Genomic DNA, 26,592 nt, shown 5'->3' with positions numbered 1-26,592 from the left:
TGTAACTTGTTTCATGGGTGATTGTTTCCTCCATGGTCTCCAGACTTGTCCTAACATGAGTCCTATGAGAACATGGTGTTCTACATTTATCCATTTAATGATGTGATTCATGACTGGTAGAGGATGATCTGACAATACTGACGCTTATCACACAACAACAGAGACAGAAGACAGAGAATTAGATAATTGGACATCCTCGTGAGCTTTTCCTGTGCGCGGTACACAGCAGGGAAACGAAGAAGTCTACAGCTGAGAAAAGGCTCTCCCCAGCAGCAGTAGCGCATGGACAACGCTGCCAGTTTCTTGATTTGTTGTTGTTGAATCTCTTCTCTTAACATTTCGGAAGTGAAATAATTGGAAGATGTGAGACGCAGCCATAAATGCATCACAGTCAAACCTCTATCTGGGCAGTACTGCAAAAACCTACAGAGCCTCCAACCACTGATGCTTTAGCCGAGCCTGCACCCTACAGCTCCTCCGGCCCCATCCCCACTCCTGAATTATTGAGATACAGAACATACACACACACGCACACACCTTTTAATCTAGTGCATACAGATGCATTGACCCACCACTTGTGCACACCTGTTATTCTCGTACTCACTTGTGTGTCCCTTCCCAGATCCCTCTCTTTCTATATTGAGGTAGGCAGTTGTATCCAGTAACATCTTCTCACATGAACTCGCTGCTCGCAGGAAACTGAATCTGCGACCATAACTTTTAATAGTTAAGTCGTACCGAACTCAGAGCAACTTAGTTTGAGTTTGCATCATGTCATAAATGCAAAAACCTAGCAAAGTGATTTGATTTGGCAACGTATTTCCTATTTTTGAAGCTGTACATCTCCAGCAGCATTTCTGTCAGCCTGTCAAGAGTTTATAGTCTATAATGATATAGCCGCCTCAAAGAAGCTGCTTTACTTTTAAGGTGTACTTTGTTGTGATGTTCTGTTTGCCTTGAGGCAAAGTTGTATCTTTGGTACCCTACTGTAGGTGTTTACAGGACGGCCGTAACCATCACTGGATCACTTTACAGAATTATTAAACTGAACGTAAACACACTGAATGTATTTATTCATATGAGCCTTGTAGAGAGAAAGATGACTGTTTATCGTCCGTATTCATTCAATACGTGTAACCGCACAATGTTCTGCACAAACCCACCCACCTGAGTGACAAAAAAGGTACTTGGAACTGAGTGATGGAGCAAGCAGGAGAAAAACGAAAAAGAAGAGGTTATTATTGTAAAGCCGAGCACGTCATTGTCCTTCCCGAGGATGCCTCCTGTCTCTCTCGTCTCGAGCTGGCTAAGCCAATAAACATCCAATTCTCCCCTCAGTTTGTCATGAAAGCTGCCGCTGATTGCGCTCGCGGGGCGGCTAATTTGTCAATTTATGGAGATGGAAAAATCTCTCTCGAGTGTTTAGGAGACGCCGAGGGAGGAACAGATGAGATTTTATTTTTTTTTTTAACGTAAAGTTGTGAATTAGCAGCGTGAGCATTGGGTGACAGCAGAGGCGGCTAGTGACACGGACATGTACACTCCCGAACCTTGGCTTTACCCAGTTACACTCCTCTAATTTAATTTTAAGTGAGAATAAAACTGATATAACACATGACATTGTGTTCGGACTGTTGTGCCACTTTAGTAAAGGACCCTGCTATTCAGACAGCTCAGTGGGCCCTCTAGTCAGCCGTCAGTCAATCATTTGTTATCATCTGCTTAGTAGAGTGTTATTATATGCTGAGCCTTCGCCATCACGGTGACAATAAGAAATGTGACGTGTGCCACAAAAACTACTTAGCCAGGTTTATGCACGGTCTTTGTTAGTTCGAAGGGGATTAACTTGCACTGGTGCACCCCAAAAAATGTTCACATTAAGACATTCTAATTTGCAGTTGCTTATTCAAGAGAGTTGTTCCCAGTGTGGGATGTTGTCAAAAATGGCCCAGTACTGTGTTGAATTTGAGTGCATCAGATTGTATTGTGCAATACATGAGGATATGTGGTGTTTCATGCACGTGGAGGATTCCACCGTGAGAGTGGCGGCATGGAAAAGTGGGCGCATGTGTACTAAGCATGTTGACTAATAACGGCACTGTTGACCTTTCAGAATAAAGGAGAACAGGGAAAAAGCTGTGAAGTGAGGCTGAGATCAATAAAACCCACTAGATTAGCAAAGTCCTAGTTTCCTTTACCATGTTAGCACACACATCTTATTTTTCTGATTTTTGCTTTAATGAGTCACGCCTGTGATGTCTGAAGAGGGTACGGGGTGACTCTCAAGCATGAGTGGTATGATCTTTCCTTTTAAGTAGTGAATGTGTTTTCTTGAAATGTCCTTGGATGAAACATGGGGAGTCTGTAGTTGTTGTAGCTGTTAACAGCTTTAGATCTGACAGTTAAACAAATGTAATTAATTAATCAGCCTCCTTTCCAAATTTGGATTTGTGTGCTTGTGTAGGTACGTACCGCGGTAGTAGAAGAGGCACATGTCTGACAGAACAAACCACCTCTTCTTCCACAGCTTCATGCCTGTGCTGTCCTGCAGGGGTCAAATGTCCACACATCAACTTCAGTCAGTCAGGGTGCGGCAATTATACAGAACAATACAGCCTCCTTCACACACACACACACACACACACACACACACACACACCCAGCTCTCTCTCCCTTGTTTGATCTCCTCTCACTTCCCTCATCTTGACATCCTCGCTCTTCTCTCCCTCTGGCTGCTTCTGCTAAGCAGCTTCTATCTTCTCCTCTGAGACAAATTGCTCTGTTTTATCTCTTCATAACGCGGTGACAAATTTGCCTCTGTGGTGCTCGGGGCGAAGGCCTGTGTTTTGTTTTCTACGCGGCTGCTGCAGATCTTTTTTTTTTTTTTGTCGTCTCCTCCCTGGCGCCATAATGACTGCAGCGACAATAAAGATCATTCGCTCATTTCACTTGGGTCTTTAACACTGTTTGCTGTGTGACATGTTCAGCCACAGGTCCTGAGGTTGCAAGCGTTTCACTACACACACTGATGACATCTCTTCTGTGAGCGAGCACTTTGCTTTGTCAGGTCTGTAGGGAAGAGAAAGGGGTTTAGCGGGTGTGAGTGAATCGATTCTCCTCTTGGCATATATACGGTGTGTGATGGTGCAGGGGCCGAGGCCAGGACGGAGGTAGCTCTACCTGGACTTAGATGAAAAGTGCTCAATGAAGTTGTCTTCAGGGAAATAGGTGGTGGTCAGGGGTCCGTGGACAAATTGAAAAATGGACCCATAACAGATGTCTATGGGGCGAAGAGAATAGCTAGGCTGCTAATAGTGGGTACAAGTGACAAAACTTCAAACAAATCACTACTAAATTTAGGATTCTAGCAGTCATTGCATCGTTCCAGCTTATTCAACAGCATCTCCTGTTGGCCTAGAAATTAAGAGGTTGATTCATTGTTTATCTAGCAGCTAAACAGCTGCATAGAGATGCATTTACATTAGTTACTTTTCCTGTCTCAGTGACATAAATTGGCAGTCGGATGCAGGACGCCGATGTCCGGCTCTGCATCAATGTCAAAACAAAAATAAAACTTGTAGTTAGACCCACTACTACTTTCTATATTCAGTGTACACTGTGTACATCTGTTTTATCTACTGCTCTACATTCCCTCGTCTGTATTCTGTCTCTCCACTCTCAATACCACACCAACTCAAACTCATTCAATCATCTTGAAGTTGAAGTGATTCCTGCTGTACCTGTTTGTAAAGCCAGTTGCTCTTGACCACTGGGGCATTGGGGTTCCTCTTAATGGAATTAGACCTCTTGCCGAAGTTGTGAATTTTTTTGGAAGACCTAGAAGGCTGTCAAAAAATAAATAGGAGACAAAGTATATATATATGTATATATATAAAACTGAACTTTTTACATTACAGATAATAAAATGCATATTTTAGAATAAATAATGCAATAAATTTGTCAAAACATAGTCACGATCTGTAATGGAGAGCTGAAAGCAGGCCATATTGTGCTTGTGTTTTCTCCCACAGAGTGAACACAGCAGGGCGAACTATAAAAAGCAACAACAGAGGCAGATGCATTCAGCTCATTAAACAAAGCATATTCCACATCCTCCATACATCACGGATCACTTAGTGAAAAATGCAGCACTGCGGCACGGAATCTTTTTAATGTCTGCCAATAATAATAGCAATAATTGTGGTGGGATGTCCTGATTTAAAATAGTTTTTCGTTACGCTGATGACAAATCACTGGACACTATTCCATCTGTTAGTCTCCACTATTAAATAAAGTTGAGGTCGGGTCTCTGACTTCTAAACGTAGTAACCCACTATAGTTTAAAATAAAAAAAATGTGTCTGCATGTTGGTGGCATTTTAAGAAAAACTAAACACACAATACTATTATTTACATTACTTATTTGCAAAACGTTATCAGCTACTTCTTTCCGCTTTGACCTTTTTCACAGGAAGCCTGCGAATCGCTCTTTTAAAAATGTTTCTCTGCTGAAGCTCAGAGCTGCGCCCGTACAGCGCGGCTATAAATAATGACATCTCATGAATACATGAGGATATGCGGTGTTATACTTTCTTTTGGCCAGTGTAAGCAGAAGTGATGCATCACTTATTCATGAAAGCGCTGAACTTCTGATTTGATCTTCCCATGCATATTTATTTCCTGTGTATTTGTGTGTTCTATTAAGCATTTAAAAATCGCACACGCTGTCCAATCCAACAGCACAGTGACCCATGCAGATGTCACGCTTACTGCTAATACAGCTGAGCTGGCCTGCTTTCTACTCCTACTTCTCCAGCGTGAAATAAGGGGTGATGACACAACATGGGCGCATTACAGGGCAGTGACTGAGTGATGTGAAGAGTCAGCATGTTACCATTATAAATGGCCTGAGGTTCACCTACAGTACAGCGGGGAACAGCTGCACTGATGGTTGAATGTTGGTGTGCATCACGTCCACTAGTTCCTACCACTAGCACGACAGTTTAGTACAAAGACAGGAAACAAGAACAAACCCTGGCTTGGGTTAAAATAGCTGCCTAGAGAGACATCTAAAGGTTTGAGCATGCTTGCTGCAGAGTCTACTTCTTTTTACAAGTAGTTGCTTTACAAAGCTATGTTTAATGTTTTATTCTTAAAGCTTTGTTTGGATTGAGACTGACCCGTGTGGATGAGGTGGAGGTGGTGGTGGCTGTAGTGACAGTGGTGGAAGGGCTGCCGGGAAAGGTGCTGTAGTCAGAGCCGCCGGTGTAGTTAGAAGCCTCACTCATGGTGCTCATGGGACGTTCCTTCTTGTCACTACTGCTGCCCTGGTCTGACGAAGCCTTAGGAGCTGGCCTGTCACAGGGCGAGAGACATAGAGACACAAAGAAAGAGGGAGTCAGTCAGACAATTGATCTTTATAGAAGGAATGTGCAGTAGCAAACAGCACTTCAAGCAAGAGCCAGGAAGCCGTCGCAGCTACATCAGAAGTAAAAAGTGAGCGGCAGGTAGGTGAAGTGGGTGGGCAGCCGTGTCACTTCAAACTGAGCTTAACAGAGTTGGAAAAGAGATGATGAAATACGTGAGCGCAGGCATCAGTCTAGGCTGCGTCTTGCCCTCACTTCATTTTATGCTTGGCTTTCCAGGCATGCGGAACTGCTGACTGTCAGACGTCAACACCCAAATCTTTCAACAGTAAATCCTGCTTTGTCAAACTCCTACAGTACTTCCAAAGGTCAGAATGAACTTTTAACTAACCCCCTCACAGAATGACACATATATATAAGACAGAAAACGACCATATTTTCAAGATAAATCCACGGCATGTGTGATTACTGGCCATGGAGGAGTAGATCACTCCTGCAAGTAGTACTAGAGGGATTGAGGCAGTTCGGCGATGCAGTTGTGAACTCCTTTGTGACTTGGTGAGAGCATACATTGTGCCTCTCAGGGTGTGTTATTGCCAAGTCGAGTGCATTCTCTGAGGCTCTGTCAGGCTTGTGCTTTGTCACCTGTTCTATTTGTGATTTTCATGGACAGAACTTCAAGGGCTATTTGAGGAATGAAGAGTGTTCAGTTCTGGTGACCTCGGGCTATTCTATCTTCACTTTGGGTACATGAGGTAGAATTGTTGGGAAACTGCAGCATCAAATCCTGGGTGACATGAATATGTCTGGAAGGGAGCTGAAAAGTTTTTATTACCCCAAAGAAACCAGAGTAAACACTGAATGTTACTGCATTACAAAGGCGATAGGGACACCCTTGGTTAAATTAGTTCATTCTGTTGAAATAAATTGGTACGTGCAGGCAGGGTGTATGTGTGCGTGTGAATTTGCTACCAAGATGACAGAGGCAGAATCTGTCTCCGCCACAATCTATGAGTCGAGCCATCCAATCAGCCAACTCCCCACCCGCCGCCCCCCCACATCTCATCAAGCAGACCCAATCTTCACTCTTTTAATGACACAATGTCTCTGTTAGGGCCATCAAAGAGCGCCAGGACGAGAGCGAGGGTGGAGTGGCTTGAATGAGTGTGAGCAAGGAGGGAAAGCGACAAAGACAAAAGCCGGAGAAACAAAGATAAAGAAAGTGAGAATGCTAGACAGAGGAAGAGAGCTATTCCCATGAATCACAGCTATTATTCTCTGGGTGTCGCCGCTGATATATGCCTCTACATCCACTTGGCCTGACAAATTGAACCCGCTCTAAGTTTTGTTGTGCTTACTCGAATACAAGGACAATAGCTAATGTGAGAAAATGAAGGATCAAGGTCCCCGAATCGGATTAAGACTACGACCAGGTGACAGTTTTATCGCTGATCCCAAGGTCAGCAGAATATAAGCAATGTGTGTCCATGAAATTCAATGTTTTTCACAAATGAGAACAAATGTAGAGTTGTTAGTCTAACACATTTCAGGGAGAAAGTGTCGTCCTACATCTTGTGTTACCTGCAGCTGGAAGGCCAATTTGTATTCAGTGGAACCTGTGATGTTATTATTGGATAGAGCACAGAATGCCGTTTTTTTTTTTTTTTTTTTAATTACTTCGCAGTGTGCAGTGTAGGGTTTATAAATGTAAAGGCCTGAGACTCCTGCCAGTCCCTAAGATAATACTGAACAGTCCCTCGGCTGGTGATCTGGTGCACACCAACAGTTTTATATAGACATCCCAGTTTTAATTAAAGTTATCCCTGAAGACAGACGGCATGGTCAGGTATAACAAATATTTGTTAGTTCGTTCGAACTCTACTTTGGAGTGAGCGTGTAAACCTAAACTACTTTCATTTTGTTACACATCATACTGCCCCTCCCCGAACTGCCACCTTACTGTGGTGGAGGGGTTTGCGTGTCCGAATGACCCTAGGAGCTATGTTGCCGGGGGCTTAAGCCCCTGGTAGGGTCTCCCAAGGCAAACAGGTCCTAGGCGACGGGCCAGACTAAGAGCAGTTCATAAACCCTTTATGATGAATATAACATCAAGGTCGGTTACGTCGCCCGGATTGGCGTCACCGGGCCCCTACCCTGGAGCCAGGCCTGGGGTTGGGGCACGTAGGCGAGCGCTTGGTGGCCGGGATCTTTCCCACGGGACCCGGCCGGGCACAGCCCGAAGGAGCGACGTGGGACCGCCTTCCCGTAGGCCCACCACCCTGCAGGAAGGCGCATAGGGGGTTGGTGCAGTGTGGAATGGGTGGCAGCCGTGTGGAGGTGCCTCGACAACCCAATCCTTGGACAAGGAATCTGGCAATTGGTACATCATACTGTTTGCTGGATTGGGAGTCCTTTTAAATCTCTATAACCTTGTTTCTGATGGAGTCGCTCTAAACACTTGGCAAGGTGGCCTGGGACACATCTGAACACACATCTTTATGCATCCCTCAAGAGCGTGACGGGAAAATACTCGTTTCAGTGTTGACACTCTAATTGTGTGTTGGCCCAGACCTGCAGTATATTTCCATATGTCCATTTCTCCCTCCATCCCATTCTTTCAAAGGCAGTATCTCAAGACCACTTTGCACTAAAATTATTTTCTCAAGCATCCATTTGTAATCACAGGTGAACTGTTTAACTCTCGAAGGTCAAACATCAAAGGCCATGTCTGTCCTATTCTCAGCAACACAATGTCTGGAGGGAATTTCAATTCATCTGTCACAAATGTCTGCTGGTTGCTATTTGTATTTTGCTGTACTCTGATAACAGAAACCAGAGATATCCTGGGTAAAGGAAACCATTCTACAAATGTATTATGCCAATATATAAAACCATTTATTCATATATTTATTATATATATATATTCGTTTTAACATTTTAAATGGCAGCTTGATGCATTTAATCAGTAATTTAAAGAATCGGGGGCGTGCTTTCGACTGATCAGACGTCTTGCAGTGCAGGATGTCAGAGCCCTTAATGGTCATTAAATTTTAACAGGAGATTCTGTGGAGCATTTGATACTTCCAGCAGTCATCCATCCTTTCAGCTTGGAAAAATCCTTAAAGCAAGTTAGCTTGTCACACTGAATATTGAGCTCTTAAGAGCGGCTAAATGACTAATATTAGTTAAGGACGCCGCAGCAGTGAAGTGAAGTTATAGTTAATTATACCTTTTGGTATAGTTTAGAGGCACCATTCTGAATTCTCCACAGGGTTTTTTTACGAAGCTACACCAGGTCTGTTGTTCTGATTACAGCTCTTTTGATATGGAATTTCACAGAGAACTTCAAAAGTGGACATCAAACTGAATGCCAAAAAAAGTACCAACTTGTACTTCTCCTGCTCATATCAAGACTTTGTGGGACATATCTTTGGGCTGTTTGTGAAAAATTCAGAGGCATTCTGGGCATACCCAGAAGTTCAAAGTTAAAGGTCTTTCTGTCAATTTCATCAATATTTTTCACCTCTCCAATCTAAGCAACTCATATATTCACAGCTGTTGGTCCTCAGTATGGTTCAAACTAAAGGATGGTGAGACTGGACAAAGTACAATATTTATGTAGCTCTTTTTGAACTAGAGTTACAAGGTCCTGAACAAACACAAAAAACAGACAGACAGATAACTGTCTGACTTTCACACCTATGAGCAATTTAGAGTCACCAATTAGCCTGACTGCATGTGTTTGGACATCACGTGCAAACTCCACACTGCGAGACACAAGGGAAGCACTTGGAAAATATGAGATGCCATTTTCAACAACAACATTCCCCAACAATCTAGCCATTATATGCAAAGCATTAAATAAATGCAATGTCAGGAGCGTGTAGTGAGTAATTAGTCACTAAAGTCCATACCAAAGATATGCTGGCTACTTTCCTGCTGTTGTTATTGTTACCACCTCATACATAATAGTCCCAACAACAGGTTAATGACGCAATTAGGGTGAGGTCTAAAGAAAACCTTTAAATCCTATCCGACAAAAACTGACAAACAATAACTTGGTAGTTTTTTCTTTAGGATTTCTTTGGTTTTTTAGGGGCTCGACAAATTACGTCACAATGTGCCTGTAGTGGAATCTGGTAAATTCTTCGGTGAGTCATTCTAGAGGACACTGATGAATTGTTTTGTTGATTAATTGCATGAAAGAAAAGTTCACGTCAGCATTTGGAATCCACTGTAACAATGGATCAATGTATTTCTCTATGGGACATAAGAGACAACTGTCCATACACGAAGAAGGCATTCTGAAAAGTGAACATGAAAAGCTCCATTAAGCAGCATTATGAACGGTCTAAAAACAAGCTGAATTAAAGTGTCAGTCACAGTTAAAGCCAAACATTAAGTGACCTAACTGGTGTTTACTGCAGGATATTATAGGGGTTTCTGATTTCTGCCCACACTGCTGTGTGTTTAAGTCTCCAAGACACCCACAGTGTGGGTGCAGGAACACTTTCTATTCACAGCAGCACGGCAACATCACTGACTTAGCCGGATGAACTAAAGGATTCAGAGGCAGAATACACTCATTATGAAATACTTTTCAGCTGAGCTGGCGACATTCACATATCGCAGTCTCAGTTATATATATATATGTGTGTGTGTGCAGTGTGAAGGCATTTAGCCTGTAGAAAACAGAGAGCCATTGTTGCCTGAAGCGGATATTCTGAAATTGCACCCATTTCATGGCTCTGTCAGTGACACTGAATTGCTGGCCAATTGAGTGTGAGCGAGAGAGGAGGCCTTCACTCGCCTTTAGTAACAAGAGCCCTAGATCTAAAGAAGAGTGACTAACGCACACGCACACTCAAATACATGTACACAACAATAAAATCGCCCACTGATTGCATGGCCAATCTGTTTTTTTTCCCCCCCTCTGTCTGCCTTTTCAGTCCTTCCCACTGCTCTGCCTTTTCATCTTTCAGTCTCACGGTTGTCTTAGATTTATTAACCTCTCCTCCATAAACCCTTTTGCTTTTGGCTGCTCTGTTTATTCTCACTTCAGTGACTTGCTGATGAAACAACTGTGTGAGTGCTGCAGCTTGTTCCTTAACCATCTAACATTTACATTTAGCAATTTGGCAGACACTTTTATCCAAGGCGATTTACAAGGTACAAGGCAAAGGCAGGGTAAACATAAGGAGGTATTGCCTAAGGACCACAGGATTTGAACCCCGGTCTCCAACATTGGAGGGCAGCGATGTCACCACTACATTATCCATCCCATCTAAACAGGATGAGAGAGCACTGGAGTGACATAAATTGAAAATTTCCCCCTGATCCATTTGTTTGTAGTTTAGCTTTTTCTGAGCTGTGAGCACCAGTGTTTATTTCCCCTGAATGTGACTGATGTAACTGATGACTCAGCTCTATTTCAAACATCCATTTCTTGTACTTCGTACTATCTCAGCTGTGGTTTTAGTCAAAGGGAATTCCCCATTTGCACTGCTACTATTACAACAGGCATAGCTTTGAAAACAGACAATGTTAATGACATCACTTCTTGCGTCACTTCAGTTTCTGGTGTTTTATTCAACTGCTGTGTAGCAAAACACAGAGGAAAATAGTTTAAAAAGACTTTATGTAATTTTCCTGGCACCCAAAGAACTTGTTTGCATCTCTGTGGGAGAAGAGTGTTCTGGTTTGGCCATTTCCAATGATATTGATAGAGAGAGAAATTCAATATGAAGACCTGCTTACACTGTACAATGTACTGTAGTTGTAGTAAATGAGGTATATAAGGCCACTTTACTGAATATGACATTGCAGTGTGGAATGTATTAGATGAAAGCACAGAGAGGGAGACAGATCTCTACCACTAAATGACACTAAATCATGTTAACAAGTCACTATGAATCCGTTCAAAGCTTTACAAGGCCTCCACTTTTAAACCCCAGTCATTTAACAAGAAAACGTGTACGCAGTAGCAGTGGCAGCCTGTCACCTGATTTCATTTCCTAATCTTCGAGTTAATAATAGCCACAGCTCAAGGAAAAGAGAATTTAATTTGATACTGATAGAAAAAAAAAAATCCACACTGGTTCCTATGAAATGACAAAGACGTTTTTCATTCAGAGAGCAATTGTTACTGTAACTTTCCCCTGTGAATGCTGGATTACACAAGCCACGATATACACATTAATCATCCAGAATATCATTTGCGCGTTAGTGTTGCGGCAGCTCATCAGGCAATTCACGCTGAGGCATAAACGTAGTGTTAGCAAGAGGCAGAAAAAGAAAAAAGAATTCCTAAACAGAGGAATGAAGCTTTGAATTAAAGATGAGTGGAGCCGAAGACAAAGCGTGAAGAGACATCCTGACATTTGAATGTGTTATTTACCACACTCTTGAAAAAGCAGTGGAAACACTTGTTGTTTACTCACCTTAGAGGCTTTTAATTTTTCCCTGTTAGAGTGTGTAGTGCTGAAATAATAATAAATTGCTGTCTTGCTCACATAAGAAGATCAATGTCACCCTGTACGAAAGATGCCTAACAAACAGTAATTGAATATACTGCATGTTGTTATGTGTTACTATGCAAAATCCTAAATGGGACATCCTGATTTCATTTCTGTACTTGTTGATACCGATCTTCTTATCTGATCTGATCAAGACAGCAACCAAATGTACTTTCCTAAGTGTGGAGTTGTTGATCATAACCACGGCCGAAAAGACATTCTGCATGCAACAACGCTTGGGTTTTAGTCACTTGCCCATAGCAAATTTGTAATTTAGTCATTAAAGCTGATAAAGAAGCTGAAGTCAAAGCAGCTATTCTGGTGATGTAAGGGGTCATTACCTGATGAGAGTCTCTACGGGATTGTCAGGGTGGACAAGCTTTCCACAATTCATGCTAGAAACAGAACAAAGGAGGGACAAGAATGGCAAATAATAAGAACTCAAATTGTTACGTAAATATTAAATTGCAATGAGAGAAATCACAACAAATCATGACATTACAAATAAAAAAAATGGCAGCCATAAAACAATAGGTGAATTTAGTCACATCAAAGTAGGTGAGGAAGGTCAACTGAAACATCTTCATTTCCAAATGTTTTATCACAAAAGTCCACGTGAAATTTAAAGAAAAGAAACATTCTCTGTCATTTCAATCACGAATGTACCAGCGCCTGCCTCCAGGCAATCTGATTAGTAATTTAAAGCCACACCATTTTTCCAACAGCTTTCCCTGACATGGTTTTGATCAGCCTATGAGCCCACTCTTGTTCAGAGCCTCCTATTAGTCGTACATCATCTCTGTTTTTCTTTCAGATTTTCAGTCTGTACATTACCTTCTTGTCTTGTTTGTACAATCAGATGATTAAATACATGTGAGTGGAATCTTTTAATTGTGAAGCAAGGAGGCAGGGAGAGGAAAAAGTCAGATCCGAGGCCCAAGAACTTGATACATCTTTTAAAAGTTGCTAGGATGGGGTGGACAGTAGGCTATTAACAAAACATCAGGCATATGAACAGGATGACATTTTAGTGTTTTGAAGAAGATCACAAAAGAAAAATGGAAACTAGAGAGTCATTAAAAAAGCAAGAGCTGCAGAGGCGTACGGTACATCCTAATGAGATAAGAGCAGAGCAACTTGGCCCAGGGGGGGAAAAAAAAGCAACTTTCTGTATGTGGATTTTAGGAATCTCTTAATTTAAACTTCTCCTCGGTGACTGACGTTTGAATAGGTGAAGAGCTGTGGAGTACTGAGTCCCATTAAATAGCCTCAGGCAGCAGAGGAGGAGAAATGTAATTTGTGCTTGTGAAAAGTAGAGGAAGTGAAACTCCTTTAAACTCAATACAACCAACATGGTAACACAGTGTAATGACAATTCTAAGGCCAGGGACAAACTCGCTGTTTACCCGCATGTAGGCGTAGATAACTAGTGCCATCTATGCCATGGTTCATATCAGTCCTTGCATAGTTTGTGTATGGAGAATTGTTAACAGCAAGTAAGTATATCCCTGAGTGAAATTTACCAGGTCCATATAGCCAAGATCACAGACATGTAATTACCAGTAAGAGGCAGAGGCCATTTGAGGATTATGGGAATGTCAAGAATGAGAATGAATGTAGTTTTGCAGGTTTTTAATAATAAAACAAAGTACGGGCGAGTTTGACTTGATGATGACGTTGAAAAGTCACCAAAGTCATTAGGGTTCATTCACTTGTCACCATGGATATGAACACTATTGATAACTTGGTAAGGCTTTAGTAAACTGATCTTTTTAATAATCTTTTAATAATCCAGATATTCCAAAGCAATGCAATGTCATATGATATGACGTGATCCATATTTGCTTTCATTGGTACCATGGTACCATTAAAGGTGTGCTGACTGCTAACAGACATTAGCTGTTACCAGTTCTTGTTTGCACTTTACCCACAAATGCACAGGAACTGTACTGCACTCTATAAAAGGTACCAAGACATAGTGGGGGGGGGGGTCCATCAAGCCAAATTATTTCCAAAATGCATAAAAAAAACCAGCAAAAGCACACAACAGTTCATTCACTGGTAATGTTTTAAAGGAGACGTATATTTTATGCGTCACCTAAAACGTCATTCGCGGTTACCTGTGTGAAACGCACATAGGAGCACCTTTACAGTGGTGTTTTGAAACTGGACAAAGGTGTATAAAAGAGGGAAACAATTCATCATGTCTGCAAGTTACTTAGCCGGAACTTTAAAGCAAAGATTCTTTGCTTTCAACCCTCATCTTCACGCAAGTCTGGGCAAACAAGGTGAAACCCTCATTAGCAGCACTGGTGCAGTTAAACACCTTTCATTCCCTGTGACTTTCTCACCTCCCCGCTGCTCAACAGGTTTAAAAATACAAACCATGCACATCTTATTTACATAAGTCATACACGCAAACACACACAAACACGCACACACAGTACTCCCTAAGAGGAGAGAGGAGATAATTGGGATAGGAGATGAATGGGGGGAAGGTGTGAAAGCGATGGAGAGTAAGAGTGAGAGGGTGCAGCTCCACTGAACTTGTTAGCAATAAAACAGTGTGTGTAAATGTGTGTGTGTGTGTGTGCGCGAGTGTGTGTGGTTGTGGGTCGGTATCTTGGTTGCACAGTTCAAAGAGGAGAACGGATTGAAATACCATCCTGATGACTCTTTTGGAGGTGGAGCGTGTAATTGCTGCAGTTTGTTTGTCTCCCTCAGAAGCTGGGGCTCTAAATTTCACTTCAGCCACGTCATTCCGACTTGTTGTTGTTGTTTTGTAGTTTGTCTCCTGGGGTGCACAAAGTAGTTTCTACATATGAATTGTGTGTGTCATCCACAGGGTGGCTCCTATTTCAGAACTGAGGAGCATCCAGCAGTCAGTCATTCCGACAGCAGAGACCAAAGGAGAGGAAACAGTCACACAGGTTTTCTGTTTGGGTTTGTAAGTGTGTGTAGCGCAGCTGCTAAAAACAAACCATATAGAAAGGATGACATGCAAACAGAGACAGAGAGATGCATTTTAGAGCCTGACAGAAGATGATAAAAGCAAAGAACAGATAAAGATGAATGGCGAGACAGAGGGATGCAAAGAAACAGCCTAATAAATGGTGACACTCATTCACGGACTGACCCACACACACAGGCAGTGCAGTCATTTCCTCTGAACATCATAGTGCAATAGAGCCAGACACAGGAGCCATCAGATGATCAGACAGGTTGCAAACAAGCCTGTCATCTAAGAATTTTTTTTTTTTTTTTGGCTGGCGATCTAACTTCCCCAGTGTGTTGCATTCAAAAACAAAAAACAATTTATCACACAGATGTTGGTCATCATCAAATTGGCTATTGAAAAAGTAACTAATTTAGTTAGCAACACAAAAGAGATGCAGTTACACCTAATTATGGTTTTGTGTGCAACACTTCCAGCATATAGAACCCCCTTTTATCAAAGTCTTTAGGGGAGAGGGGGAGAAGAGCTGAAGACGGTGTCTCAGTTGGAACAGGGATTCCCAAACCAATTAGAATGACAAAGATAGGGTTAGGGTTAGGTATCCATGGTGCCCCAATTCTACCAGAATTGGTAGAACAACTGTCTAGGAAGCCCAAGGTTAGTGGCTTGATTCTCAGTTCCCCCCAATTCCTGGTCTTGTGTTAAAATGTCATTGGACAAAACACTTAACCCTAAATTCTTGGTGTTCAAAGTGGCTGCCTGACCACAAGAACTTCCCAAAGAGGAAATGGCTTACTACTGACACCACTATCCATTGTATTAAACTAAAACTATCCTTTAGAAATCATAGCAAAGTGCAACACAACTAACAAACTACAACTCCTTTTTACGAACCCACCGCCTCCTGGAGGCTCAGACACCACCGTCGACAGAGAGGATGGGCACAGAAGCAGGGCTGTAAAAGGATTCTATCGTGATTATTCTGTGTGGTGAAAAAAAACAGATATAGGAATTTGAGCAGCGCACAAAGTGAGGACTGTGATAATCATAGACCGGTCCGTGCTGTGTCAATGCCTTACAGCTGCATGGAAACACAGCCCTGTCTGTTGCATGTAAAGGAATAATCTGGAAACAGTGAGTGCTTTAACATGGCTACAAACGATGGTGTCACACCAGCACTGCTAAAGACACACTGAGGCAAGAAGAAGCAGTACTGAACTTAATCATTCAATTCACTGTGTCTACAGTAAGCCTTTCCATTGTGTCCAACATTGAAATATCAATTAGAAATGACTTACAAAGATGTATTCTTTGCTGGATCAGACGCTGTTCACATTTGGGGATGTAACGCTTCTGAAACTGAGACTGGTGGAGTCTACCTGCACAGACTGTAGGCCATCCAGGTTGTGAGGCATTCAGGGATAGTACAGAGTGTAGGTCATGTGTTTTTCATGTGGTTCTAGCCGTAGGGTTCAGACTGTCTATGAGAATAGATCTTTTTAGACCAGTAGTTGGATGTTATTCACACCTCATGTTTTCTGAGCCAGCTTTGTCATTGTCATGCTCTGGATCTGCTTTTACATTATCTGGTCCACCACCACCACCACCACCACCACCATCAACTGTGACTGTTCATCAAATTCCTAACCCTTATTTCAAGAACCCTGTACTACCACAACCTATAACTGAGAAATGGTGACAAGGTTTAAACAGCATCCATCATTACTCACACAGTACATTCACATGCTAGGCATTTCAAAAATAAACACATGTTAGAGTTTCCTTTGACCTTTTAAGTGAGGCGAATGCAGTGCTTTGTGGTCTCGTGGGGGGAATCACAGTGCAGAGAGACTTACTGTTCATTTACGACAAAGATGCAGTTGTCTTGGGAGGGGGCGCCTGACACTGGGTGCTTACAGGTCACCTTTCGTTCATTGTGACTGCAGGGAGAAAGACAAAGACAGGAAAAGGAGAGTTAAATCAGCGAAACAACGATATTACACAAACGTGAAATTAACACACGTCGAAATGAAAATACAAGACAGCTGAAAAAGTTCCACGCAAGCATCTCAAGCATTTTCAAAACTCAAATATAAGATGGGAGACCACAGGAAACACAAGAAATGAACAGCATCACTCATTCACACACCTGCTGCAGTGAGTGGTGCTGAACTTCAACATAATGTGCAGTTGGTCCACAATAAAGAAAAAAAAAAACAAAACAAAACTCTGGAATCCCTTTTTCCAACAAACTCTATCCAGATCAGTCCGCAGAAGACTAAGAAGTGTCAGAGTGGCGACAGCAGCACAGAAATGAACAGTGAACAGTGAACTCTCCCTCCCTCACTCTCTCTCTCTGGCTCTGCCCCACTATCACTTCCTGATTTACCCTATTTCTTTCCTCTCTTCCTTCAGGAGCAGCTTCCAGCTTTCCCTTTCAGCTTTTCTTTCTTATCTTCCCAAGTGTAGAATCTGCAAGGCATTTGGAAGTGATTTCAAAGCGAACCTTTATTGTACTCAAGTAACAAAACCAACAAATCAGTACCAACAAGGCTCACAAGCTTGATTAGAGTTGACTTTGCTTACACCTTAACATAGGGACACATACTCAGAGTCTATCTGTATCTGCTCTGGAAATGGAGCTTCCGTTCTGCACTTTAAATATCTCTATGCACTTGTCGAACCACCTGCACTCTTTCTGTCTTCTTATTTTGCACCCCACTCATTTTTTTTAACAATGTTCCATCACGTAACTGCAAACTTTCATTTTAAGATGAAAGGTAATTACAAAACAGCTGCAGCTTAAAAGCTGGAAGGAGTCCAACCTCCGCGGTTCTTCTGCCTACACAACATAACAAGACACAAACAGAGAAGAACGTTTTTTCTTCTTATTCGGCCAGTTTTCTAATTTCATACATTCACATTTGTATGAAACCATGACTACGGCATCACGTGTTAATCTACTTATTTATTATGAAGTAAGGCAGAACCACGAAAACACATTTTTAAGCCAACAAATAATTTGTTAATATATCACTGTCAATATCAGTCACTATTCAATCACAAGCACCTACGTCATAGTGAAAATGTTCATCATAAATATTCACATAAGCCTAACAAAAAGGGGAAATTATGCCCTCGGCTCCGACGCCTGAGTGAGAATCCGTTGATGCACTCAGCGGGCTCTCTGGGGGGGTCAGCATGTGTTGGCAGCAGATGGAGGCTGAGCACGTACACTGTTTTCACACCCACATCTGGGGATACCAGATGTGTAGGGAGTGATGGAGGGAGGTGCTTTCTATGGGTCCAATTTAGCCAGGCATGCTCCACCATGATGGGGATTGCTCTGTTACTACTAGAGCACTGAAGTAGGAGGCGACGAGACTGCAAAGGCCCACCAGTCTGCCAAAATATGGTGAATGTGTATGACACACATAAAGATACATACAGAAAAATCTAGAGAAGCACTCCTGGTTATGTTTCCTCTGTGTGTGTCTTGTGAAGTGAAACGCACACACATTAGACCGACAATAACAAAGCAAAGAACATCCGTCACATCCTGTGATACTGTGACATCTTTTTTTAAGGAATCAAAAAATAAAACATGAGCAAAATAGAAGCAGCTGAAACATATCTGCCTCCGATAACAAGACGGCACAGAGGAGACGCCGCGGTATCAGGAAAAAAGAAATGACAAGTGGTGAAAAAGCCATCGCGGCGGCTTTCAACTCCAACTTAAAGCAGCATTTCAAACCAGAGGCATCATTACACTCGGTATCAGATGCACAGTGAGACAAATCACGGCGAGGCGTCAAGCGAGTGGACTGGATGCGAGCTGTGTCTTATCCAATTTCAACTTCAGTCCCATCTCTGCCGCTTCTCTGAACGACCTGACGTAGCTCTGATGAGATAGAAAAGACTGTCTGAGGCACCGGGAGTCGTGAAAGACGCCCGGTTCGCTTCCCCGTAATTACCGCATATTTCAATGGGAACAGCAACAGGCAGCTGTTGCTGCTTCATGTTGATCACCGCTCCAGAAGCTCTACCTGTGAATTGGTTTACTAAATTTTAGTTATTGCGTGCTCGAATATGAACTGGGTAAATCTCAAGGCCTAAAACCATGTTGACTGGTTTCCTTACATTAAATGCCTTTGACATAAAACATATTTCTTCTGATTTAACCATTCGTTGGCCTCCAACATCCCATCACAATGCTGCTGATACCAAAGACCTCAGGTTCAGACACCAGACAATTCAATTTTAGCCCCTGTCACTTGGTGCCTGCTTGAAATTAGGCTATTTTAATGCACAGGCTAATGTGAGGGAAATAAAACTGAGAGCGGAAAAATGAAGAGACACAGCGAGGCAGGAGAGGAAGACGCAGGAGGAGGTGAGAAATAAACTGTAAATAAGAGAACCCAAGACAGAGAGACCGACAAATTAATGCAATAAACAAAGGGAGCAGAGTGCCAATGCACAGCAGCTTCCTGGTTTGGGGCCAAAACTGTTCCAATTCCGAAGTAATTACATTAAAAATAATGGGGTGAGGGAGGGTGAGGAGTGCTAGTGTGCTGTGTTTGTAAGGGGAAGATAGTTTAAAAGAGCATCCTACTCCCTCAAGGTCTGTCCATTCAACAGACTAATGCTGAATAAAGCTTTAGAACAACATGTTTTTAGGACCTTGAGAAGTGCCAGGTGCATGTCCCTCCTATCCGTGTTTTCTATGGTTTGGGCAATTCTGCAAAATGCCCTTAAGTAAACCTCTCTAGTAAAAATCGAGTTTCTGTACAACTAAATTTATACGAGAAATGCATTAATTCAAGAAGAAAAACACTAACTGAAGAAATGCAGGACAAGTAGCTGCAGTAGGATTACCCTGAACATTTCCAGCACTGGAAAAATCTTTCGATAACAATCTTTCAATCTTTCAAATTCAATAACAAAATATCTTTTCTCTGTCACTCTCTGTTCTGTTCTGTCCTCTCTGAGAATTCATGCATACATGGCTGGTCCATTACTTCCTCTTTCCCCACGCTGTTAAAATTTCCCTCATTCAAATCTGTCATCACTACCTCCAGCAAATAACCATCCCCCCACCGCATTCTTCAAGCCAATCAGTTTGCTGAGACTGTTTGAGTCTTTTTTTTTTTTTAATCTAATTTTTGTTGGTTTAAACAATCCAATGCCATCCTGGTGCCTATGTCATGTGCTTATAGGACACCTTCGATGTCAAACTCCCCTCTTGTGGAACAGAATGGACTAACTCCATCACCCCAACTCTAACCCTAAAACCCAGTCTTATCCCCAAAATTGCTCCTCAAACACCCTTCTCATTGTGAGGACTGGCCAGAAAAATACAATACATACAAACCACAGCCATACAACCCCCCCCCCCCCCCCCCACACACATACACACACACACTGAACAACAGCTCAGCTAATTCTGTCCATGGGAAATGTCAGCTAATGTTTAATGTCATTAGTCGTCAATGTGGACGATTGTGCTTTGCTTTAAATGCCATGTGAAAAAAAAAGGTTCCCTGTAGTCCTGTGTGTGTGTGTGTGTGTGTGTGTGTGTATTAACATCTACAGCCTTCTGTCCTCCCTGCAGATTGACTGCCATTCACTGTCTCTCCCTCTGGCCAGGCCACTAACCTTTCAGAAAGGCCACCAGCACTGATGGCTCACTCTCCCCACCTTTCCTTTCCTTCCACCCCAGCTCTTAGTTTTCTCTGTATATCTGCTTCTGTCTTTCCTTTTGGAGCACCTCCCCCCTCCCCCTCTTCTCGACCTTTATCCTCTAATTTTCTCTTTTAACTTCTGAATTAGGTCTCTCTACCTGCCAGGATTTAAGCTGCTTCTACTCCATCCCCTCCGACCTTTTAACACCCTGATTCTCTTTGCTTTTTCCTCCTCCCTCTGTCAAAGCCTGCACTAATGGTCACAACACTTCAGTATGTAATTGTATCTATAGGGGTGGAATATTTAGGATAATCATCAAAGATGAAACATCCTACACCACTGAGAGTTGATATGTAATGTTATAGGTCTTGATAGGGAGGCACTGCCTACGCTGGTATGATGTTGCCTGGTTGCCCGACCCCTACTGGGTGAAATCACGTGAGCATATATCATAAAAATAACACAGGCTGGAAAAGGAACACTTCAAAGTAGGACAAGATGACAACTTATCCTGAAGTTTCCTGTCATTACTTGATAAAGTAGAATATTAAATACATAATCTAAGTGGTTCCTTCATTTCAGAAAGGAGGGACATTGTCCAATCTATTCCTTTTGATTTTAGTCAAGGCTATTTAGTACTATGTTAAACATATTCAAATTTATAAGAACTTGTCTCTACACTGGGCCAAAACACGGTATCTCAAATGGCATGACATTTTGGATGCAGTGGCTCTTCACACCACGATCTCTTCCACCTGAACCATTCATGTCAAGTTATGTCGTAACACAAACACGACATCTGGTCTGCACAAATGTGCCCACTAACAGCAGCTGTGCTACTGTGACAGCAAAACACCGCAGTTTCCCCTCTCTTCACTGCCCTCTTCGTGGGCTCCCTAATTTTCTCTTCCGAGCTAAAAATAAACAGGGCTGGAAACATTTATTCTCATTTGAACGTCTTATCACCCATGATGACTGCAACGTAATAAGGTAATGACCGAGCTAGGATCAGGTGTGAGTGTGTACATAATGGTTTGAAAATTATGTATTGGAAATAGAAATAGAAATATTCGGACAAAAATGAAATAATGATACGTTTTTCACCAGGTGTTGAGAACAGAATAATCATCAACTCCCAAGACTTTCAAACCCAAGCACGCATTTAGCAAAATATACTTCAATCCCATAACCATCATAATAATAGAATAACTTGTAAAATCTCTTATATTCTAATCAAACTCCCAGCAAGAAAAGAAACTAGCCTTTCTTCACCACATATATATATACATATATATGAACTGCATCACTAAAGAAACAGGGGTATAGTGTTTATGCTGTTGGGGATAAAAAGAAGTCCCAGTGGAATTCTATCAACAGGTACTCTCACCACATTCAAGACGTCCATGAACTTTCTAGGGTGAAGCGCCTGCAAACAGCAGCACACATCTCACGTCTGCTGTGTGTCTGCTGATGGGGAACTTAAAGATCTGCACTTTCAAGTTAAGAAGCAGCATAATGGTAATTATCATGTGATTAGTTGGTGTAAGCACTGGAAACATCTAAGTATCACTAGAGTTGGTGTAACTCAGTTTAAGGATTCCAGAAAACATTGGGAATAACGTGGAAACAGTGAAAGTAATGTGGTACTCTGCAGACAATAATACAGTTACACTATTAATATTAATGACACACAGGGCAGTTCTATGTGTAATAAACATGAAACAGCACTAGAAAATGCATAATAACTTGGTTCTACTAATATCTAAACTACCGATACTAATATAATGACATCAGATTAAACCAAACACCAAGACTTATGGTGACATACCTGGCAGATTTCTGTGTCATAAAACAGAGCTATAAAATTCAAATGAGACCTTTACTTTAACTTTAGTAATTATTGAGCTGGAACCGCTTCACCCCAACCGGTCGAAGCAGTTGGCTGCCCACCTTAAGCCTGGTTCTAATTCTATATACAATTATACGTTGTAAGGTCTTAAACCTTAAACTGTAAAAGGCTTCTGTTGTGATATGGCGCTATACAAATAAATTACAATTGAATGGAATTGAATGTAAAATGCTGCTGTAATAGGTGATGATAAATGCCACTAGAGACGTAATACCCACAGAAGCAAATCATTCTACAACTGTGAAGTGATGCACCTGACCTGCTGCTGCTGCTCACACTGCTCTGTCTGACAAAAGATGTGTCTGACACCATGATGACATCAGTGAAAAATCACAGCCTTAAATGACAAATGAACATCTGACAAAGAGCCGCCGAGTGTGACGAATGAAAGCTACGTGGGCGTGGCAAGCAACAGGTGAGTGCAACGACTAGATTGTGGTGAGAGATCCAAGAACGCTTACGGGGGCCATCTAATTGCAAGATGTATAGTTTTTAAACATTATATAGGTAGGGATGATTGCATTTAACAACTAAACTAAACTAAACTAAAAACAGCTGTATGCGTACAGTAGTAATAATTTGTACAAGTAGGCTGCTACCAAATATCTGATCACCCACCACTGCTCCTATTTTACCATTTGAATACTCCCTGCATTGCAATCCCTTGCAGCTTCACTTCCCATACTAACTTGGCTTGCCGAGCTAATGTGCTGTTACACTCATACAAAGCCATCTTGGATGAGCGTGTCAACACATCGAAGTAGAAAGAAGCCAAAGCTCCTTTTTTTTTTTTTTACATTGAGGCCTAGCGGCACAACAAATGTCTTTTGTTGCTCAATCAGAGGGCAATTCCTCTCTCACATTATTACTAGGGGAAGAGTCTTAATCAGGTTAGCAACGAGACATGCTGTGCAGTTGGACGAGTCTGTTTACCTGTGGGTTATGTCTGAGCTGTACGGTGCATGAATAATAAGGAGCAGTCGTGCAGCATGATTTAGTTTAGAAGCGTATGGACACAAACACAACTATAAGTTCTTGATAGCCCCCCAAAAAAAACTAAACATAAGGCCACTGTGATATTTATGTATATCTCACAGTAATATGTACTGTCTTGAATTTGAAAATAGCAAAGTGGAGAATTTGTATAAATCAAGTTCATATCAAGGTTATTTTAATGAAGCTACGTCTGTTTTGTTTTGTCAGTGCAGACAATTTGACATGTAATAGAACATTTGCTTATCTCCCTTCATGGAACAGAAGTACAAATAAAAATTTTGCAAGAGCTGGGGGCTGTATCACCCCTAAGTGAAACTGAAAAACCTTCATTACCTACATGAATCGGATTGATATGGCAAATATCAGTTTCTGATAGCTTTAAAAATTTGCTTCCATGGTTATTGTGTTTCTAAAACATTAAATCCGATTGACCTTGGCTAAGGAAGAAACAATGCTTGCGTTCATCCCACTAAAATCCCTCTAAACAAACACTCATGAGCAGAGTAGCCACGGTACACATGTTGAGCCTCTTGTGTTTCTCACCAATAACCTTGAGTTATGTAACAGCAGAACAACAACCCTGAGGACTGGAGCCACATAAAGCGCATCACTCATATTGCTATCACACTCTTGTACTGGCTTCCGCGTTGTTATTGGTAACCGCGACAGATGGCTGATGGGATTGCGATTGTGATTAAAGTCCCTTGTGTTGAGTGCTATCAACCAGGCAAGGAATCCACCAAAGATACAATCCAAAAATATATTGGAGAGAAATCTGCGAGGACTTGAAGGCATCTCTCTCCTTCTCTCCCCGCATCCTCTCCTCCATATTTCCACTCCACCTATCATCATCATCGTCAGCGTCAGCTGCAGTTAGCCTCAACGCCCACGGCCTCTCAGTGCATAAAAAGGCCTGTGATATCAGCCTCCTTTTGGCCTTTAGCCAGACAAAACCCACTCATTTTACATTTTCACATTTTTACACTTCAGGTGTTCAGCTGATGAGCAGCATACAATGAGGGCAGTGGTAGACTAAACTTCAAGACCTGCCATTAACTTTCCATTACTGGGTGGAATATGGGCCGGTTAAGCACTTAGTTGCTGGATGAAGTCATTTATTATGTACTATGTAGTGCTTACATTTTGCATAAACTCACATATAGGTTATGTTACTTACATTATGTATTAAAGACTGTACATGTTGAATTTGAATGAAACATACAAATATTGCCTATTTTTTGTACTTTTTTTGATGGTGATGTTGCTGTGAATGTGTTAGTGGGATTTTACCCCGAGAAACACGAGTAAAATGTAAAGCCCTGCTGGTTTGAGATAATAGGTACATTGGACATCTTACGAACAATGGTCAGGAGGGGCTGTAGATCCAGATGAGGGAGTTCAGGTAGACAGGTGCTGTTGAGTTGACCACTTTGTAGGTAAGGGTCAGGGAGTTGAACCTGATGAGGGCAATTACATGAAGCTGGTGCAGAGAGTAGTGTAATGTGTGCTTTTTTTGCCTGATCAAAATGAGATGTGCTGCTGCATTTTGGATGGGGTTTGATAAACATCTGGAGGGGTTTGATAGTGCATGCTGGTAACCCCGTCACTAAGAAATTGAGTACCAACTAGGTAGAAAAGCGCTATATAAGTGCAGACCATTTACCATTTACCATTTAGTCCAGAGGAGATACAGTGTAGTATCCCAACTTATGCTAACACCTGACTCCAATTAGCTTTTTTGGGGTCATTATTCCAAGGGTCCACATGTTTTTTCCACTAACACTACAAGGTTTTCATGGTTGTTCTCAATTAAGACATGAAAGATCAGAGCCTACAATGGGTTGCATAGTCCGAAAGGTAGGGTCTGATCTTTTGATGTTGAAAGATCAGACCCAAACCTGGCTCTCAAGCTAGGTCTTCAAGCCAGGACCCAAAGCTGGTCCTCAAGGCCCACTGCCTTTCTTGTTTTCCAGCCATTGCTGACCTAGCCAAAGTTAAGTGCCTGAATCAGGTGTGGTCCATCAGCTGGAACACACAGAGGGCAGGCATAATTGAAAAACATGTCAGGGCAGGAGTTCTTAAAGACTAGGTATGGGATTTAGATTATTATTATTATGCTACTTGAACACAGGGTCCCACTGCGAGAAAGTAGAAATAAACAGCTGCACTAACAGTTCAGGCAGAAAGTTTGCACCCTATCTCTACATGAAGCCATCCACTCAAGATGCATTAAAGCCTGGTTTCAAAGAGAGATCCAATATAACAAGTTTACTGTCTCATGCGTTAAAATCACAATTTTCTGTTTGTGTGTTTTTCCGAGTCACTTCCTGTCACCCTGTAAAAAACAACTACAACCTCTCTATAGGGCCAATTTAAAGCAAATAGCAGCAGCACCACATTTTCCCGTGGCAGTGACAGAGATGCTTCGTTACATTTCCTTTCTCTGGCTGTGTGTAATTGGCCAAGGTTTGTATAACCTCCACTTGTATGTTTCGGCTCCAACAACGCCATCCTTCACAACATCGCCTCCTCAGAGCTATTAGGACTACGATAAAGATCGATCGACCAAGCTGTGGCTATCTGATGTACAATAAATGTTGTAATAATGTTGGTCAGAAAACACTTTAAAGTATTTTTATTACTTTATTATTTATAGTTATTTATAGAAAATAGCTAGATTTTGTAATTATCTGCAACTGATACTGAAAACAACAAGATGAAATGATTTTGAACAGACAGATATTGTAATTTTGATTCATTTTACACCACTAACACATGGGAAAAGAAAGAAAAGATGATGTCCTGTGTATAACTTTCATAGACACATGCTTCTAGTAATTCATGCTCACCCAGAATAAAAGCTAAAATCCATCATTAATGACATCTGATGCCATTAGTTGCTGTTATCAAATTGCACCTCTGAATCACCAAGCTGAACCAGCACGCAAACAGCTCAGAGCCACGGTGGAGCGGCTCATTTTATTTTGCTCATATTTTGAAAGAAAGCCTTGGCAACAGCATGTGTGAATCTTGCATCGCAATCTCCACTGCCAATAAATAACCTCTCAGCATATGCCACACTGTACCACATATTTCACAGTGTCTTTAGAGCAGGGAAATATGCAGACTAAACATATCAATGCAAAAAACACAACAGCATAAAGTCCAT

The 26,592-nt window shown here is 41.8% G+C and overlaps 1 protein-coding gene across 2 annotated transcripts in view; it reads right to left on the bottom strand.

Moving 5' to 3' along the window:
• Positions 1–26,592, bottom strand: part of LOC113162904 (pleckstrin homology domain-containing family A member 5-like) — a 142,020-nt gene that overhangs the window by 26,655 nt on the left and 88,773 nt on the right. The window contains exons 4-8 of one of the 2 annotated variants that reach the window (XM_026361153.1): positions 16,693–16,776; positions 12,222–12,275; positions 5,180–5,354; positions 3,741–3,845; positions 2,473–2,545 (exon numbers count right to left, since the gene is read on the bottom strand). In XM_026361153.1, the coding sequence (XP_026216938.1) occupies positions 2,473–2,545; positions 3,741–3,845; positions 5,180–5,354; positions 12,222–12,275; positions 16,693–16,776 (491 nt within the window). The remainder of the gene's footprint in view (positions 1–2,472; positions 2,546–3,740; positions 3,846–5,179; positions 5,355–12,221; positions 12,276–16,692; positions 16,777–26,592) is intronic. The other variant, XM_026361154.1, reaches the window with a different exon arrangement.

This window comes from Anabas testudineus, chromosome 23 (assembly GCF_900324465.2).
Source record: "Anabas testudineus chromosome 23, fAnaTes1.2, whole genome shotgun sequence".
Lineage (NCBI taxonomy): Eukaryota > Metazoa > Chordata > Actinopteri > Anabantiformes > Anabantidae > Anabas > Anabas testudineus.
Note: the sequence above shows the minus strand (reverse complement) of the source record. Positions and strands in the feature narration are given on the sequence as shown.